The following is a 16,760-nucleotide window of genomic DNA, read 5'->3' as shown; positions in this document are numbered from 1 at the left end:
CGCAGGCCACTCCCACTAACGTCAGGTTTACAGACATATTTACTTCAACACATGAGGCCGTTTCCTCAACTGATTCCGAGATTTCTTCCAGAAGGAATTGGTATCTTGGAAATTCCTGTCAGAAAACAGACTCTATGTCAGTGTCCATAGACAAACAGTGAGAGCACCGACACTACCAGTCCACCCCAGCTCGAGCCGGCCCCGGCTCCTCGTCCTCACCGCCGCCGACAGGCAAGCCAAAACACAAGACCGGCCTGTCGGCAGCAGCCATCTCCCGCTATATTTATTTTTTGGCCATTATCAGCTTTCTCCATAGAGCCTGTTAGCATACCAAGCAATATGGCGGACGTTAAGTTTCGATTCTGGGAGTGAGTTCCCACCCACTGATCTGTGATTGGTCTGTAGCTTCAGTGGTCGAAAATATGAGGAACTAGCGTTGTAGTTTCACCCCGCTAATCGCAACAGCTTCCAGTGACGATTTTTGCATCACTGGAAGCTCCTTTTTAGACTCAGAAATACAAAGATTTCCCATCTCAGGGGAAAATGAGGGCGGGATGCACGACCATTCAAAAATACTACCAGGTTTCTAATGATACAAAGCTTAATGCAAATGGGTGAAGTATCCCTTTAAGCTGTCATCACAAGCAAGCTATCTGTTTCTAGTCTTTTAGCTAAGATATTCATTTGTAATGTAGAAAAAAAAATAAAAAATAATACATTATTTGAAGAACCTCTTGTTGGCTTAGCTAGGAGCATTTGTGTTATACACTTTGGTTTTAGATACATTAAGGGTTTATAAATTACTTTAGTTAATGGTGATAGTTTTTATGCCTTTTAACAAGACCTGGTCAACGTTTTCCAGTCTTTACTTTTATATAAGCTAAACAATTGTGCCTTATAGCTTTTTTTTAATTTTTTTAAAGATTTTATTTTGTGGCTTTCATTTTTCAGCTGGATGAGATAGGGCAGCTTTGGACAGACAAGAAATGAGGGGAAAGAGTTGAGGATCACATGCACCCAACAGCACCAGGATGTCAAACCTGCAACCGGTTCAATAAGGACCATGATGCCCACTCCACCCACTGAGCTAAAACCCAACCCGTCTTGTAGTTTTTAATAGAACCAATAAGCTAACCAGTTGAGCCTCACAGTTTTAAATGTATCATAGTGATACAGGTTGTGAAATATTTTTCATCCAACTCTTGTAAATACTTTGACATTTCCCAAAATGTCAAACTTTTTGGTTGATCAATTATTCAATCAAGAGAAATGAATCAGTAAGTTTGATAAATGAATAGCCAAAGTCATTGTCAAGAAAAAATCCCACCTGCTGCAGCTTCTTAAATTGTTGGATTACATATTGTTTTGACATTTCACAGAAGAAAATATTAATGTGTTGATCAAAATATTGACAGATTAATGATGTGATGAAAGTAATTAGTTTTAGCCCTATAACGTTCACAATTCAAGTGTTAGTAATGAGCTACCTTCTGTTCTTCATTGAGTTGTGTCAGATTTACCACCATCAGCTAACGATCGAGGAGCCTAAGGAGACAGGAGAAAAAAAAAAACACCCAATACGACGTTTCTCTTATGGCATCATGTTTTACATGTACAGTCTGTCCTTTGGTCACCATAAAAGAGCGACTGTCATTAACCACCTTTAAAGCCCACACACTGAGGCCGGGTAATGAGATGTGCAGGGGTCTTAAAAGCTTCAAGAACAAGGTTTTATTAAACCACTGATGCATTGGTGTGATGTGCTAGTGTTCACATGTACATCAGTTGCTTCACACTGAAATTAATGCTAAATCTATGTTCAGTTTTTCTACAAAAAAAGGCAAAATGTACAAACAGGAAACATCACTTTGCAAACAGTACATTGAAACATTACATTCCTATTTAAACACCATGCACTTTAAGATAATCAAAAACAATAAATGTGTTAACGTATTAAGAAAGAGGTGATTGAATTTCAGTCTGAATGCAGACCAGGCTCTTGGCAAGAATTCAGCATTCAAGCAGCATTGATAATGTTTCACCGTTAGTTGCTCCCTCGTGTATGCTCGCCTAAGGTCCTTTAGGTAGTCTGAGAATTGGTTTCATGGGGCCGATGATGATTTCCGAAATACGCCGCAATTTCAAAAACCCGAGGTAAGCACTGGTTTTTAATACCACAATTCAAAATGAACCACTGCAATACCTCGTGATATTTTTACCATTCAATTTCTTTTTCTCCGAGGAGTGTTCAAGTTTTACAGCATCTTAAAAAAATAACTGGTTCTGTATGTACAACAACAACAACAACAACAGTGGTGATATAACAACACTGTGTACAATAACACATTGTTGTCTGATCCTGATCAGCTATGTTGTGAAACCTGCCATGCCTGCATGAATGACTGGTGAGTCTTGACATACCTAAGGTAATGACCAAATGTTTGATCATATAGGATAAGATTATCTTTATGAAGTCATGAGATATGCCAATTATTTCAATGAGTATGAAGTAGTTTTTATACTTAAAACAAACAGATGAAAATAATCAATCCCCAATTTCATTAACAAAATAAACCAAATCATCTAAAAATCAACAACAGCATTCAAAAAACGTTCTAAAGGCACAAGTAACTATGTGGCTCAAGACATCATGATTTCTCAAGGTGTGAGAAGGATTGGACAAACATCTCAGAATCAGAAACCTGAACCCTTTAGTAACTGATAAAGGTGATGTGTTTTGTTATGTAGCTCACAGGTTGCCTTGATAACACAGAGTTACACTATATCAGGTCATTGTCATGATCATCTTGGAAACACTCTTACATTCATTTCATATCTTGTTCTATCGCCAACAGCCACAATATTCACTTCTTTAACAATCAGTAATAAATACCACATGTCCATCCAAAGAGCTGCCTCATATTTTCTTCTGTAACATACATTCTGTTTCACTGAATAGCATGTTTTTAAATAAAAAAGGGGAGGATGTTATAGCTGCACTCTTGCCTTGCGATCTAAATGTTTACCCTCCAAAACGTCTGAAGAAATACAAGCTAACAGCTAGAGCCCAACCATTAAACAGGCTGATATTGGCTTATCAATAATGTGTCACTATCTTTCAACGTGTCAGGCAGTAATGAACAAAACACGTCAGGAAAGATATGTTTGATGTAATTTAAAAGTTTCTTGATAACAAATGTATTCATGTTCAAACGTTTGAAACTTAACTAAATGTATGCAATAATGCCAGCAAAGATTGTTCTCCTTAAAGTCAAACTGAAATCTAGTTTTACAAAAAAACTCTTCTCTAGTTACCAAAACAATACATGCTTTTATTGATTATGTTTACATGTGATATGAATTCTTTGTACTGACCGTAATCACACTTTTGTACTGTCTTACAAATGGACCAAATTCTGTGTAGGGGTGAACAACAGTAAAGTGTGTATGTTACAAAAGGCTTTAAATGAGAAGAAAGTGGTGCCATAAGGACATCACTGGTTTTTGAAATATTGTTTTGGAGGGACATTTTGGCCATTACTATCTCCCTTGTTTGGATTGCAACTTGTTTACCCTTTCTAACTATGACTAAAATATGTCAATAACTGTGGCAGCAAACTTTTCAGTAACCCTTAAGAACCTGCTTTATTGTTGACTAACTTTTTTAACTGAATCTTATTCTGCCTCCTGCTGGCCATTAGAAAGAATGCAGGTTTAAGGCACTTCCACATTGGCTTCACTCTTTAAACCAAGAGGCTACAGCAACCTTATGTACGGGCATAAGGTCTTCATTTGTCACACAATGTCCCTGGTGGACTACAGGGATGATAGAGTGCTCAGATTAGAGGACTTTTCAAAGCTTCTGGACTTTTTCTAACACCACAACTATACCCATTTAAAAAAGGACATCTAATGCGGGCTATCTTATCTACAGTGTGAAATACAATGTAAGCCCCTGTTGATTTAGCTAGATATGTTTCAAGTTGAAGAAAAACAAACAAAGGCTGTAGTATCATAATTCATAGTTTTTACATTAAAATGAAAATTAAATTAAATTAATACAATTTCAGTTTGACTTTAAATGGAAATATCAGCCTGCAGAAACTATAATCTTCTGATATTTTAACTTGAATTGGTCAGGCTCTCAATCACTCTCCTGTTGAATGTAACTCCGACACTGATATGGAAAGAGGAGGAGCAGCAGCTTTAATACAACAGTCCTGCTTTTAGATTGTATCGTGTACAGTGGACAATGATGCACTGCATGTACACGGCACAAGGAGGTAATTCACAGACCATCTCAGAAACATGCCTTCTCAGTGATGCTCTTCTGTTACATTTTGTCCGGCAGTCCGAGCAGCATGGGGGATGCTTGGCTAGCAGCTGGTCCGACACCGTGCGAGTGCTTTGATTTTCATGTTCTCCATGCATAGACCTTGCACATCGTTCTCCCCTCCCTTCGACACGAGGTCCCCCCAAAAGCTACGGCTCACCGTGTCACATGACGGGGCAGGTGCAGCCTCTCGCATAATCTGTAAAAGGAGACGCCTCCATCGAGGAAGTTAAGCCGCTGCCTGCCTGGATCTCTGCATTTGGCTGTTACAGGAAGAGGCGGATGATGTGCGTGGTTAAGAGCCACCTGTTCAGGGTTTGGAGAGCCAGGACTGGTTAGGATGAGGACAGAGTGTTGTTGTTTGGGGGGGGGGGGGGGGGGGGGGGGCAGAGAGGTGGGAGATCAGATGCTCAGAGTCATGTTACGGAGCAACCACTGCTGAGAGCGGCTGTCATTGCAGTCTCTCAGGGTGGGGACCATCTTGTCCTCCTCAGTCGGCATGTCCAAACACTGGTTGCTGTTCACGTGCAGCAGGGTGAGACGCTGCAGGCAGAGGGGAGGAGAAAAAGATAAAGAAGTGAAACGTTAATAGACGAATAAGCCTTTTTCTTTTTGCAAATAAATAAATAAATTCCTTCCTACGGTTTGTTTTTTTATGTGGTGTGAAGAGTTATGCTTTCCATCAACCTGCCTAATTGACTGTGCATCAGCTCTTTCCTCGAGGAACTTGAATCCACCTGGATGACTAAAACCTTCACAGACACACACATCAACTTCTACTTCAACTATTGATTTCCCACATTTCACAAAAAATACCTCTCAACACGGTAAATGGCCCGGGCTTGTTGCACTTGGTAACTGCAGCAGAAGCAAGCAAAAAAAAAACAAACAAAAAAAACAATAGGAACATCAAGAGAGCAGGATTTTCTTGTCGAGAAAAAAGTTGAAGTCGTGAACCCTTATACAACACAACATGCTCTGAGGCTGCTGGGAGAATGGAGGCTCCTGTTTGTGTGAAGACTGTTGTCATCGCCACTTTATACAAAAGATTTCTCTGAGAATAAAGAAAGTGCTAAAAAAAATCCATTTCTCAACATCAGAAAGACTGAAACCAGCACCTACTGCTTTTGTTTACAGCCGAGTTCAGCGGTACTTCAGACATTCATGGACAATCGAATGAAATGCTCTAATGTGAAACAGTTTCTATTTGTACCAATACCACCATGCTAGTCTATAGCTCCTATGACTTTTGGTTTTACAAACAGATTCTACGCCTTTTTTCAATGATGAGACAAAAATGGTTAATAAAGATGTTTGAGCCAAAGAAAAAAAAAATGTTTCTAAAATGATGGTGGATTTAACCAGGGATTTAATTCCAGCAGGTTTTAGTCTCACATGGAAACAAGACGAATACGCTCTGGTGGAATCATTGGGTCCCATTCAGGCAAGCTTAAAGGTTTATTTTTTGGCTTTTTGTACCTTTATTCGAGAGATAGGACAGTGGATAGAGTCAGAAATCAGGGAGAGAGAGAGAGTGGGGAATGGCATGCGGGAAAGGAGCCACAGGTTGGATTTGAACCCAGGCCGCCCGCTTGGAGGAGTACAGCCTCCATTAGAATCATAGTCAGGAAACTGCTCGGATCTTTTGGTTTAACTCGTGCTCATACCTGCAAACAAAGCCAGCTAATTAACAAGAGGAGCACCATTGACAGACCCTTGAATGACATCGCATAAAATGGGTTCTTAATCTGTCATGGCAGCAAACACAACACAAAGGAATTATTTTTACCTTTAAACCGCTCACTACTGTAACTTAGCAACTCCTGGAAACCTGTGCTCCATTAAGTCCACCGTTAATCCTCAAAGTTTTTCATAACCCCACACAAGAAAGACTCACTTCTCACGACAAATGGATGCCACACTACATCCACTGTGAGCATCAAGGCCACTGATCTTAAAGGGGAAGGTAATGGGAGGAACTCTACAGCAAGACTTGAGCTTCTAGAAATCACTTTATGATCCTTGTTTTGCTTCATATAATCCTCAAGCTTTATCAATATTCTCGCTCATATACTTCTCATTAACTGAATTCCACACAATATCATAAATATAGATGACGTATGTATCAATGTTAAAACATTTATATGTAATATCGGATCATTGAATCATTTTTAATTTAGGTAGTTTTGAGATCAGAACCATTAAGATGTAAATCCCTGTCACATTGCATCTCTCCTCACACTGTCGTCTCCTCCTCACTTGTCCTGTGTTTTGTCAGTTTCATCCCGTAGAGCGGCGAGAACAGAACACGGAATACTGGCTTTTAAAATGTCAAGACTGCAAACAACACACCTGTTGTGATGAGCTCAACCCGAGCACCACACGAGAGAGTGAACCACATACAACTGTGGCTATCTGCCTCAGAGGATCCAGAGATAACACCACCCGAGTGGTCCTGACACACACACACACACACACACACACACACACACACACACACACACACACAACTGGAAGAGAGCTCTCAATGGCCTTGATTAACCATTTATGCTCATTCCCTCAGAAGAAACACGCTTCCGCAATTTGGATCCTCACTTGAGTTGCTTTTCTGGTCGTAATGATCACATGCAGAGAAGCAGCTCAGATGAAGTTGGTGCATAAGGAAAATGACTCTGCTGAGGAAAACAATGCCATGATAAAATAGGGGAAATTTAATTAAAAATAAAAATTCTGTTTTCATCAGTTGTAATTTACAACTTGATTAGTTCTATTGGTTAATTTGTTAAATGCTTTTGATCACAAATGAGTAATGACCTGTTTCACGGGTCTGCTCGCTGCTATCTTGGGGGTTATTTTTTCAAACTAAATAGCATAGCATACATTAAACACATAGATGTAAACAAACTACATACTAATACATACACATAGGTATGATGTATCTGTGGTTATGACACAATTTTTCATTACAACTAGACTGTGCTGTGACTGTTGGCAGAGGATAGTCAGCCTAATGAGCACACACAGACGCTCAGGCCATGTTTGATCTTAAGCTATTAAACACAAGGGTCTGATATCCCCTGACTGGATACAAAGAGGTACACACACACACAAACACACATACACACACACACACCTTTTCTGAAGTACACATTGCAGACGGCCCTACAGGCACATTTGTTCAAACAAAACAAGAACAAAGAGAGCAGGTGGCGCTCGACCTTCCACACCTGCTAAAAAACAAGACAGAACAATAAAGTGGCTCTACACTGGAGAGGTTTTAAAAATAAGAAAAAATATTCTACAACTCAGACAAAGGAAGAGTCATCCCTCCCTAGTTTCAAGGACAAGTAGAGAAAAAATGAAACAATATTCAATGGGAAAATTACACTGCAGAATAATCAACAAATACTTTTCTTTAAGACTTATTCATGCATGGAGCTTCTCGTATCTGGAATTAGATCTAATCTATAAATGATAACAACCTCACAGAGGCAGTGATGAAAACACTATTTCATCCTCTCGTTCAAGGATCCAAACCCACTCTAGTAGCCGAGATGACGGAGAGAAAGTATAACGACGACGGCTGGTTAAAAAAAATACTCCACATTTAATGAAAATACTAGAAATGTGGAGGTCCTGTCCTTTGCTCATAATTATTTCACAGCTCCTCTGGGGCAGAGAAAACTCCTATCTAAGCCTCCCAGCAAACCAACCAGCGTCTCCGGAGCGAGTTGCTGAGTGTGTGCACAGCTGAGACTGGCTAATTAAATGAGGATGGTTTCTAACCACGAGGCCGGGCTGAGGAGCATTATCCTCTTTGTCACCAAGCAGCATGCTGGACTTGCTGAAAGGCAAAAGAGTTCCTGTTTGATGTGATCTTGTGCTGACACTGGAGGAACATCTAGAGGGCGAGGACGTCTTTTGTGGGAAATACAAAACCAGCGGATTTCTTTTGTCTCTCGGCAGAGTCAGGCAACAGTCTCATTTGCACTAATGGTTCGCCCGCTCCTGTGTACATGTTCTCCTCTGGAGCCAGCTATGCCACAAGGACCTCGGAGAGGGAACAACAAATCAGGCCATCTAACAGCAGGTCACTTTACTGTCGCTGCTCTGAAACACACCAGCAGCCTTGGGAGTTTCTTACCCAATTTACCCTGCTTGGTCGCAAAAACTGAGATGTGCTAGAGAGAAATGTCTCTTTAGCTTTTTAAAAGACACAACAGTACAGGACTCCAAGGTGCAAACTGGCTATAACTCAGCAGAAAAAAAGTTGGCGACAGAGAAAACGAGAGGCAGACAGAGAGGACTGAATAGCAGCAGAATAACAAACCTGAGTGACAGAAATGCTGAGCCAAAAAACCTTCTTTACAAAAAGTATGTAAATAAGCAGGCAGAGTGGTGGAAAGCTCTGATAATTGGAATGCATTGCTTCGACAATATGTACATGGCACACGGTGTACACAGCTGCTTCAGGCCAAAAGGAGAGCAGCCTGAGAGGCCAGGGCCATGAAAGCTAGGTTCACAATGAAGGATCACTTCAAAAGAACTTGTACACAATGGCAAGCCCGTTTCAATCAGCCCTGCACGGAGATAATCAGCCGAAAATAAACACGTCCTCCAGCTCAGGCATCGTTCAGCAAAATGCTGGCAGTGCAGTGAATTTTCCCATCAAAATAAAATATTTATGTTGGAAAACAAATGTTAAATGAGATCTAATTTAGTGTGAAGAACAGCTAAAGGTCTGGCAGATAGCATTTTATACACAGAACCATCTTGATGGGACATCCGTCATTGCTTAATGTGGCTCTGCTCTGCTCTGCATAGGTTTCCTCCACTGAAAGGTCACCGGAATGAGCTACTTAATACACCATGAAACTATTTTCATTCACATTCGGACTAATATCTGAAAGATCAACATCATAAGATCTGCATTCATCCTTCCAAAACAGGAAAATACTAAGTTCTATTTAAGCTCCGGTGGGGAACTTTAAAGTGGAGGCTTCCCCTGTGAACAAAGCCGACGCCGTACCTATTTTCTCTTTGCCTCAGGTAGTATTTAAAATAAAAATAAAAACTCATCCTGCTTTAACAGTCACATCCATCAATCAATCACATATCATTCTGAATATTTGCTGTGGAAAGTATAATCAATGTTGTCTCCTCAGTATGTCTGAAAACAATAGCTCAGCACCTTCATTGAAAAACTGGACGTAGTAACTGGACGTGCCGGCAAACAAGCTAGGCTATCCACTGCTGCAGGTGAGGAAGTTCGTACTACATTATTTAGCCACAAATTTTATAATTTAACATTTAAGAAAAACCGACTTAGCAATCAAAGACAATGTAAATGCAAGTTTTGTGAGACGTTTTTCAGCCACTTCTTCGGTGTAACACATACATCTCAGCCTACAGAGCACCTATTAACTTTTTTGGGCCTGCAGGTAACAAAAGAGACAACAAATACAACCAAACTAAATAATGAGTAATGTTTTCAGTGACTCTGACGTGTCATTTACTGTGGATACTTAAATGGATTGGAGTACACAGATGAAAAGCTTCTGCAGATGGAGACTCAACCGGTCTGAAAGAGAGAGGGGGGAAACTTCTGTGGAAACTGGAGGACAAGACAGATCCTAAGTTACCTGGTGGTGCAGGTATATAAACTGTGATCCCACAAACCCGGTGAGTTACGATGGGGACTTGGTATAAACAGTACTTCAGGACCTTATGAATAAGAGCATACAAACTGCTCACATATATGCCTGCAGTCTGCATCACTCACCATCCAGAGCTCCCCGCCGTACTGAACTCTGGTGTTTTATGGACTTTCTTCACATTTTGGAAAACCAGAAAAGGCGAATGGAAATTTGTCTTGAAAGTAAGTTTTCTGCCTGCACTGTTTTTGTATCGCATAATGACACAACCCATGGTCCCATGATATGTTCACCTTATCAAAAAACACTAATGTCTGCTTTTGAGAGTAAAAGGGAGCTGTGTCATCTGGATAATCTTTTAACATTTGCTGCTAAAAATAATCTCAAACTGGATGCCATCCAGCCTTAATAACTGCAAAGTAAAGCACTGGAAACATTTGTAAATATACGTTAAACTTATCTAGTTTAGATCAGTTTTTCCTAAAATGAGCAAAATGACGTGGTACAAATGGCCCCATCTGCAGTGGTGTGTATAGCCTAGCTTCTGTGCCAGCACTCGTTTTCTCAATAAAAGGGCCGAGCTGACTGGAATCACATGTGGCTAATACACTTACTATTGACAAGTACCTCACAATCCCACAGAAAAAACAACAAACTATCCCTTTAACTAGCCCCTTCTACTCATCTGACAGCTACCGGCATGATGAATTACAAAACAGAAAAATATTTCATCTTGTCATGAATAACCTTATTGCTTTTTGTAGGTCACAAAGAAGTCTTACTATCCATTTCAGTCTGTTTCAGGAAAAGTTAACAACTCCACCCAAACAGATCAAACTAATCTATTCTAAGTTTAAACAATGCTAATGCTAAAATATCACTACGTCACCGCTAAAACGAGCACTCGCTTCATCTGCTCTAATCTCTACTAACGTGCTCACCTCAGGCCCCACAGTCCCGCAGAGCATCGGGAGCTCAGAGAAAATAATCAGTGGGACTGTAGTAGAGGTGTCTAGCGACCTCCACATGGGTGTAGTTGTGGAGGATCCAGTTTTGTATTGGACTGTTGTTACAGTACTCCACCGTGGGCCCGTAGGTGCCGTCCTCCAGGCGGCTGATGGTCAGACATGATTGGGTGATGATATGGAGGAAGGTGTGCTTCTGCGGTGAGCCAGGAGTAAGAGGGACAGATGGTAGTGAAGGTAAGTCTTGTTAAATGAATTGGTCTGCTCTCTACAGGAAACTCTTATTAGCTTAATAAAGATGATAATTTTCTTTTTTAAAGCACTGATTTAATTTGTTATTATTTAATTGAACGATAGGTCTGTCTGTTTTTTTATTTCAAACTGAGACTCAATATCAGCCTACTGCAAAATTAAATGTGATAAAGCTGCTGTGTTATTCATTATTTCAAACTCATCGTAGACAATCATCAGAGGTACGAGACGTAAGGTTGTTAAAGAAAAAAGAAGGTTGAATTTGCTCAAACTGTTAGTAGTTTTTTTTTTTTAGAGACATATGCTGGACATCGACCTTTTTCAAGAATCAAATGCACAATATGATACAACACACCTTTACACAAAAGCCACAGGATGCAATAACCAATCAGAGAGCAGGCACAAATATCAAAATATGTAAGCCTCATATCCCCTGACAATCGCATCATTGATAAAGACTAAATAACCCAAAAAAACGATTTCAAAATCTGTGTAAAACTTTTTAAAGTAGTGAGGAGGAAAATTTCCTTTTCTCCTCATGCTACTGTAGTTTATCAAGCTAGCTTATTTTCCTATTTGTCTCCCTACTCATTGCTTTTACCAGTACTTTACAAGATGTTCACAGATCTTTATCATCCCATATGACAAGACCATCACATTTAGAACTTGATGTTTTAAATTGTGAATTTGATTCCTGATTAAAGGTCCACACATAAACAGTTATGTCTCATTGCTTACAGCCCTCTATTGGAAAACTGTAGTATAAGAGAAAAATCCCACTTCAAAGTGAAATTCTTTGACAACACAATGTTTGTTATTGTATCTTCATGACTGTCAGACACAGCCGTATGAACACTGCTAATACCAGTGACTAGAGCAGGTGAAATGAAGGACTGCGTCCCCTCATGCTTGTGAGTGAAGTCAGCAGATATGTGAAAAAGTCAGGTATTCCTGTGACAGTGAAACTGATGACCAGATGAAATGTTAATGGTACTGTAGTCGCAGAGGATTCGGTCCCTGTCTGTCACACTTGTTCTATAAATAACCCCGGCCACCCACAGCGGTGAAGCCCCAATGCTGTGTACAATGGAGACCGGCCCTCTAGCTTTATGAATTATTCAATCTTCTTCCCATATTAAGAATGCACCCAGAGAACAAAGTGTAATGAAAGGATTCCTCCTCGGGTTTGTTCAGGGTTTGACGGAAAGCCTCCAGGCTTCCTCACCTTGCTATCTTTCAGCGATATGACATCTCAATCACTGACAGGTATCACTTTATTCAGAGGAGTCTTTTCTTAGCCTCCCCCAGTGATTTGAAAAAACCCATAAATAGTTAATTTAAATGATGCTTTATGACTTGTATAATCCATAATGTACTCTAGAGTGAACACAGCTTAATGAGAATATTTCTCTGAGCCTGCATCATCGTTTTCTGCATTCAGCTGAATATAAACGTCATCAGAATGACACAGCTCACATAAATATGAAATCAAATGAAGCTCTGTTGTTTGATTTGCAGTTTTTTGGCTTGGTCATTTATCCCATCTTTGTTTTCATGTTGGTGCTACTATGGATAAATGAACAATGACTCACTCGTACATTTTTGCGTGGTACAAATTCAATACGGCTTGTATGAGCGCGACTTGCAGGCTGTACGGTCTCTAATACACAGAACAAAAAGAAAATATCATGAAGATTATTTCTCTTACAGGCTCATTTATCTTTGTTTTGTTTTGATTTACAGGAGATTAGGTCAGCATTATTTTTAGCTCTGACATTTGGTTTATAGACTTTTTCCATACAGCTGAATGTTTGTTCCATCATTTGCCTGAATGATTCGGCCACTCACTTTGGGATTTTTAATGGTCGATACTTTAGATATACTCAATCATTTTTAAAAGCAAAACCAACTGCAGCCTTTGAAACAATCATATGGCTGAATTAAAACATTTCTCCTTCAATTTTACCAAACACATACTACAGTGCGTTTACTTTACATTATATATATCTATCATAATCTTCTAGATTTATTTTGAACCGACTACAAAAAAAAGTCTCCAGTTTTAAACAAGGCTTAATTTCTTCTCTTCTAATAATCACTGACACGTCACAGTGTTCAAGGATTTCACAAACCTGGGTGCACAGGACTCAAACTACGAGGCGACATTCAGAACGATGATTTGAAAAGCTTACCTCAAAATCATATTCCCACTTGCCAACATACTACATGAAGGAAACAAAAAACACATGAGAGGAGGGAAACAGCTGCTGGTTGGGAAAAACAACTCAACCTCCACACAATGAAAAAACTGACACACAGCACCATCTGGTGGCACCCAATGAGTACTACCCAAATCAAAGTTCACGCCACTAAAATGCAATCTCCTCATGCCGTGATCAATCAGCATTTTGTCCAAGTCATCATAAGTCATCAGGAGCGAGAAGGGCTGCTTGGATGTATGGATTGTCTGGATGCTTTGTGAGACATAAGCTCTTACCTCAGCATCATACTCGAACATCTGATTGCCCTTCATGTGGTGACACTTGAGCATGACCACAGGTCCGTTGAGGCGGGAGACGTCCAGACAGAGGTCATCTGTCCTGATTTCTTTGTCTGCGGTGTACGAGAACACCTAGAAACAAAAATCTCAGTCAGCCAATGAAAAAAATCTGCAAGTCCAACAATGGTCATCTTTCTTCTTTTTTTTTAAAGAAATTAAGGCAGTCTGTCATTTGAATTGAAACAATATTTATTTTTGGTATATATTGATTGATGGTCTATACCTTAATACTAATCCTCCTCAGAACAGAGTACTGTTATGTATCAAGAAAGTTGTTATTACAGGTAAGTAATAACACTATAATAATAACACTATAATAATAACTTGTCACTTAATGATTTAAACACCAACATCACTTGTATTTAAAATCTGTGGATTGACTTTGCAATTTACCCAACTTTGTGTCCAACCCGATTGAGCTGAAGCTTTGTAGACCAAATCTCAAAAGCATGTTTCAAAGATAAAGACTTATTTAAGGCTTGGTTGGTTTAGTATTCATTAATAGAGCACGATCCGGGACTATTGGGCCTCGAGTGAGTGTGTCCTTATACCTCCCATGTACAGTACTACATCATCAATACATGTTTTGATGATGTTAGGGAATCACCTGGTTTCCGCCCATGCCATGGCAGTTGAAGAAACCAACTTTCTCGTTTTCCTTTCGTCCCATATTGTCCACACACTGGTTGGTCTCAACATTTCGGATCTGCATGAAGGAGCAAGTTGAAAATAATTAGAAGTATCATTTAACATTTGAGATTTTTTTCTGCAACATTGTAAAAGTTTTTAAGTGTAAAGAGGCAATTTACTTTATTAATACCAGGGCTGATCTTTACAATGTATGTGACATACTTCAGACTTTGTGTCCAAAACACGTTTGATTTTTAATGCCAAACTGAGGGCAGTCAAGTGCGGCTTAATATTTCTCACAAAGAATACATCTGTTAAACTTTTAATTTATCTATATTTTTATTAATTAAACCTTTATTCTACCAGATAGTTGATCTCTTTTTCAAGAGCGTCCTGGTCAAGACAGCAGAATAACAGTTTCAAACAGAGAACAAAAGACAGACAACAAACAGAAATGACATCAATCACCAAATCAAACGAGAGATCAATCCTGTCTTTTGTAGGGCTGTTGATTCAGTTCCATTAAATTTTACTTCATTAAACAGTCAAATCAACATACTCCTTTTTTTAAGGTTAAAGTAGTAGGTTGTGAACAACCTTTTGAAGTTTATAAAGCTCAAACAGCGATCATTACATCTGTTCATTGTAGCAGCTACAGTAAGTGGATTTAAAGAATATACATCAGCAACAATCCTTTTACTATTAATCGAAAAATAATTTGAGTTACAGTATTTAATTAAAAAAGCAAAGATTTGCCAATTCTGGTTACCTTAACTCTAGTCTTTTCTTTGTTGTATCTCAGTGTAAACTGAATATCTTTAGGAGATATTTTGGGGACATTTTAAAGGTAAAATGTTAAACCAATAAAGTCATTATTACTTTAATAATTCAAAAAGTTTTTCAACCTTAATAAGATGAAATAAATGAGTGATCTGATGGCTCAGCCTGACTAGCATCTGCATTCACAGCTTCCACAGACTTTATAGTCAACTTTGCTTTCTAATGAACTCGTACATTCACAGAGCTAAAGCTGAGCTGGCTTTAAATGTTGCCATAGCAACTTTTATGCCCATCATGCAGGACCAGAACAGCGTTCATAATTAAGTGATATAAAACCTAATGGCTCCAGCTGTTAAAGAAGGGCTGACTGTGTGTTATGGAGGATGAGAGTCAGTCAGGAGAGGTCTGCTTTAGAGAGGGAGAGAGAGAGAGAAAGAGAGAGAGCGAGTTAGAGAGAGAGAGCAAGTGAGAGAGATAGAGAGAGAGAGAGAGAGAGAAAGAGAGAGAGCGAGTGAGTGAGTGAGAGAGAGAGAGAAAGAGAGAGAGCGAGAGAGAGAGCGCATGTACTGCAGTACAGCACAGATGAAAAAAATAAAATCCTGTCATCCTCAGCTGTATGACTGTCGGAGGATTACAAGCTCATTTCACCACAAGTTCTTAAACTGACATTACTTTTAAATGGCCCTCGTCTATCACGCAGACAGCACAGTGCATGTCAGCGCTGACTGAGCCCTGTGCTGCATGTGTTACTGTCCACACACAGACATGGGCCTTAAAAGGCAAATTCAGGTCACTTATAAAATACATTTCCCTATTTGACTGGGAACTAACTAATTAAAGGAACTGCTATTATCTCTGACACAATTAACAATGCACTCTCACGCCTAATCAGGAAATAATCGCACAGTTCCCACATTCGCTTTTTAATTTCTAAAGGAGCTACTCTCTAAGTTTCATCACTGCTTATTAAAGTAATCATGTAATTAAACATTTTCTGTTTTTCAGATTTTTTTTAATTGGATATATTTATATGGAAGTACTTTGAAAGAAATAGTGACTGATATTTGCTTGCTGTGTTTTTAAGTGGGTTTTCTCCTGCTGAGAGCGACCCAAAATGTCCAACAATACTGCGCAGAATGTATCCATGAGCCTTATCTCCCCTACACATACAGCAAACTGTGTTACCATGTGACTGGGATCAATACTGACCGCCCCAACATTCCCCATTTTTGTTTATCATACGCATTCAATACCAGCTAGGGCTGTTTTGTTTTTATCTGCTTTTCTGAAGCCTCAGATCCTGAGATGTTGTGATTTCTCTCAAAGTGATATTGTATTTCTGAGAAAACATCCTAGAGGCTAAAAGGACATCTCTGAATGACTGCAGGGCGAGGCGGCATATCTGTTGCATTAGGGGAGATCAGAGTAGGAGAGAGGTCATACTTCACCAAGTGAGTAGTATCTTCTTGGGATCTGGGAGTCTGGGTAGACATTCTCTAGATACCAGGCAAATGGTTTGCAGTGCAGGGCCTCGCGGAGGGCTCTGCGAGAGGAAACGTCTCCGTAGTCAACACGCATCACACCTG

The 16,760-nt window shown here is 39.6% G+C and overlaps 1 protein-coding gene across 1 annotated transcript in view; it reads right to left on the bottom strand.

The window, feature by feature from the left end:
* Positions 1 to 1,716: 1,716 nt before the first annotated feature.
* galnt13 (UDP-N-acetyl-alpha-D-galactosamine:polypeptide N-acetylgalactosaminyltransferase 13) overlaps positions 1,717 to 16,760 on the bottom strand; it is a 36,398-nt gene continuing 21,354 nt past the window's right edge. The window contains 4 exon segments of the mRNA XM_020651573.3: positions 1,717 to 4,876; positions 13,702 to 13,836; positions 14,372 to 14,470; positions 16,618 to 16,757. Coding sequence (XP_020507229.2) covers positions 4,736 to 4,876; positions 13,702 to 13,836; positions 14,372 to 14,470; positions 16,618 to 16,757 — 515 coding nt within the window. The 3' untranslated portion in view covers positions 1,717 to 4,735.

The sequence above is a fragment of the Labrus bergylta genome, chromosome 13 (genome assembly GCF_963930695.1).
Source record: "Labrus bergylta chromosome 13, fLabBer1.1, whole genome shotgun sequence".
NCBI lineage: Eukaryota > Metazoa > Chordata > Actinopteri > Labriformes > Labridae > Labrus > Labrus bergylta.
This window is presented reverse-complemented; position numbering and strand designations above follow the sequence as displayed.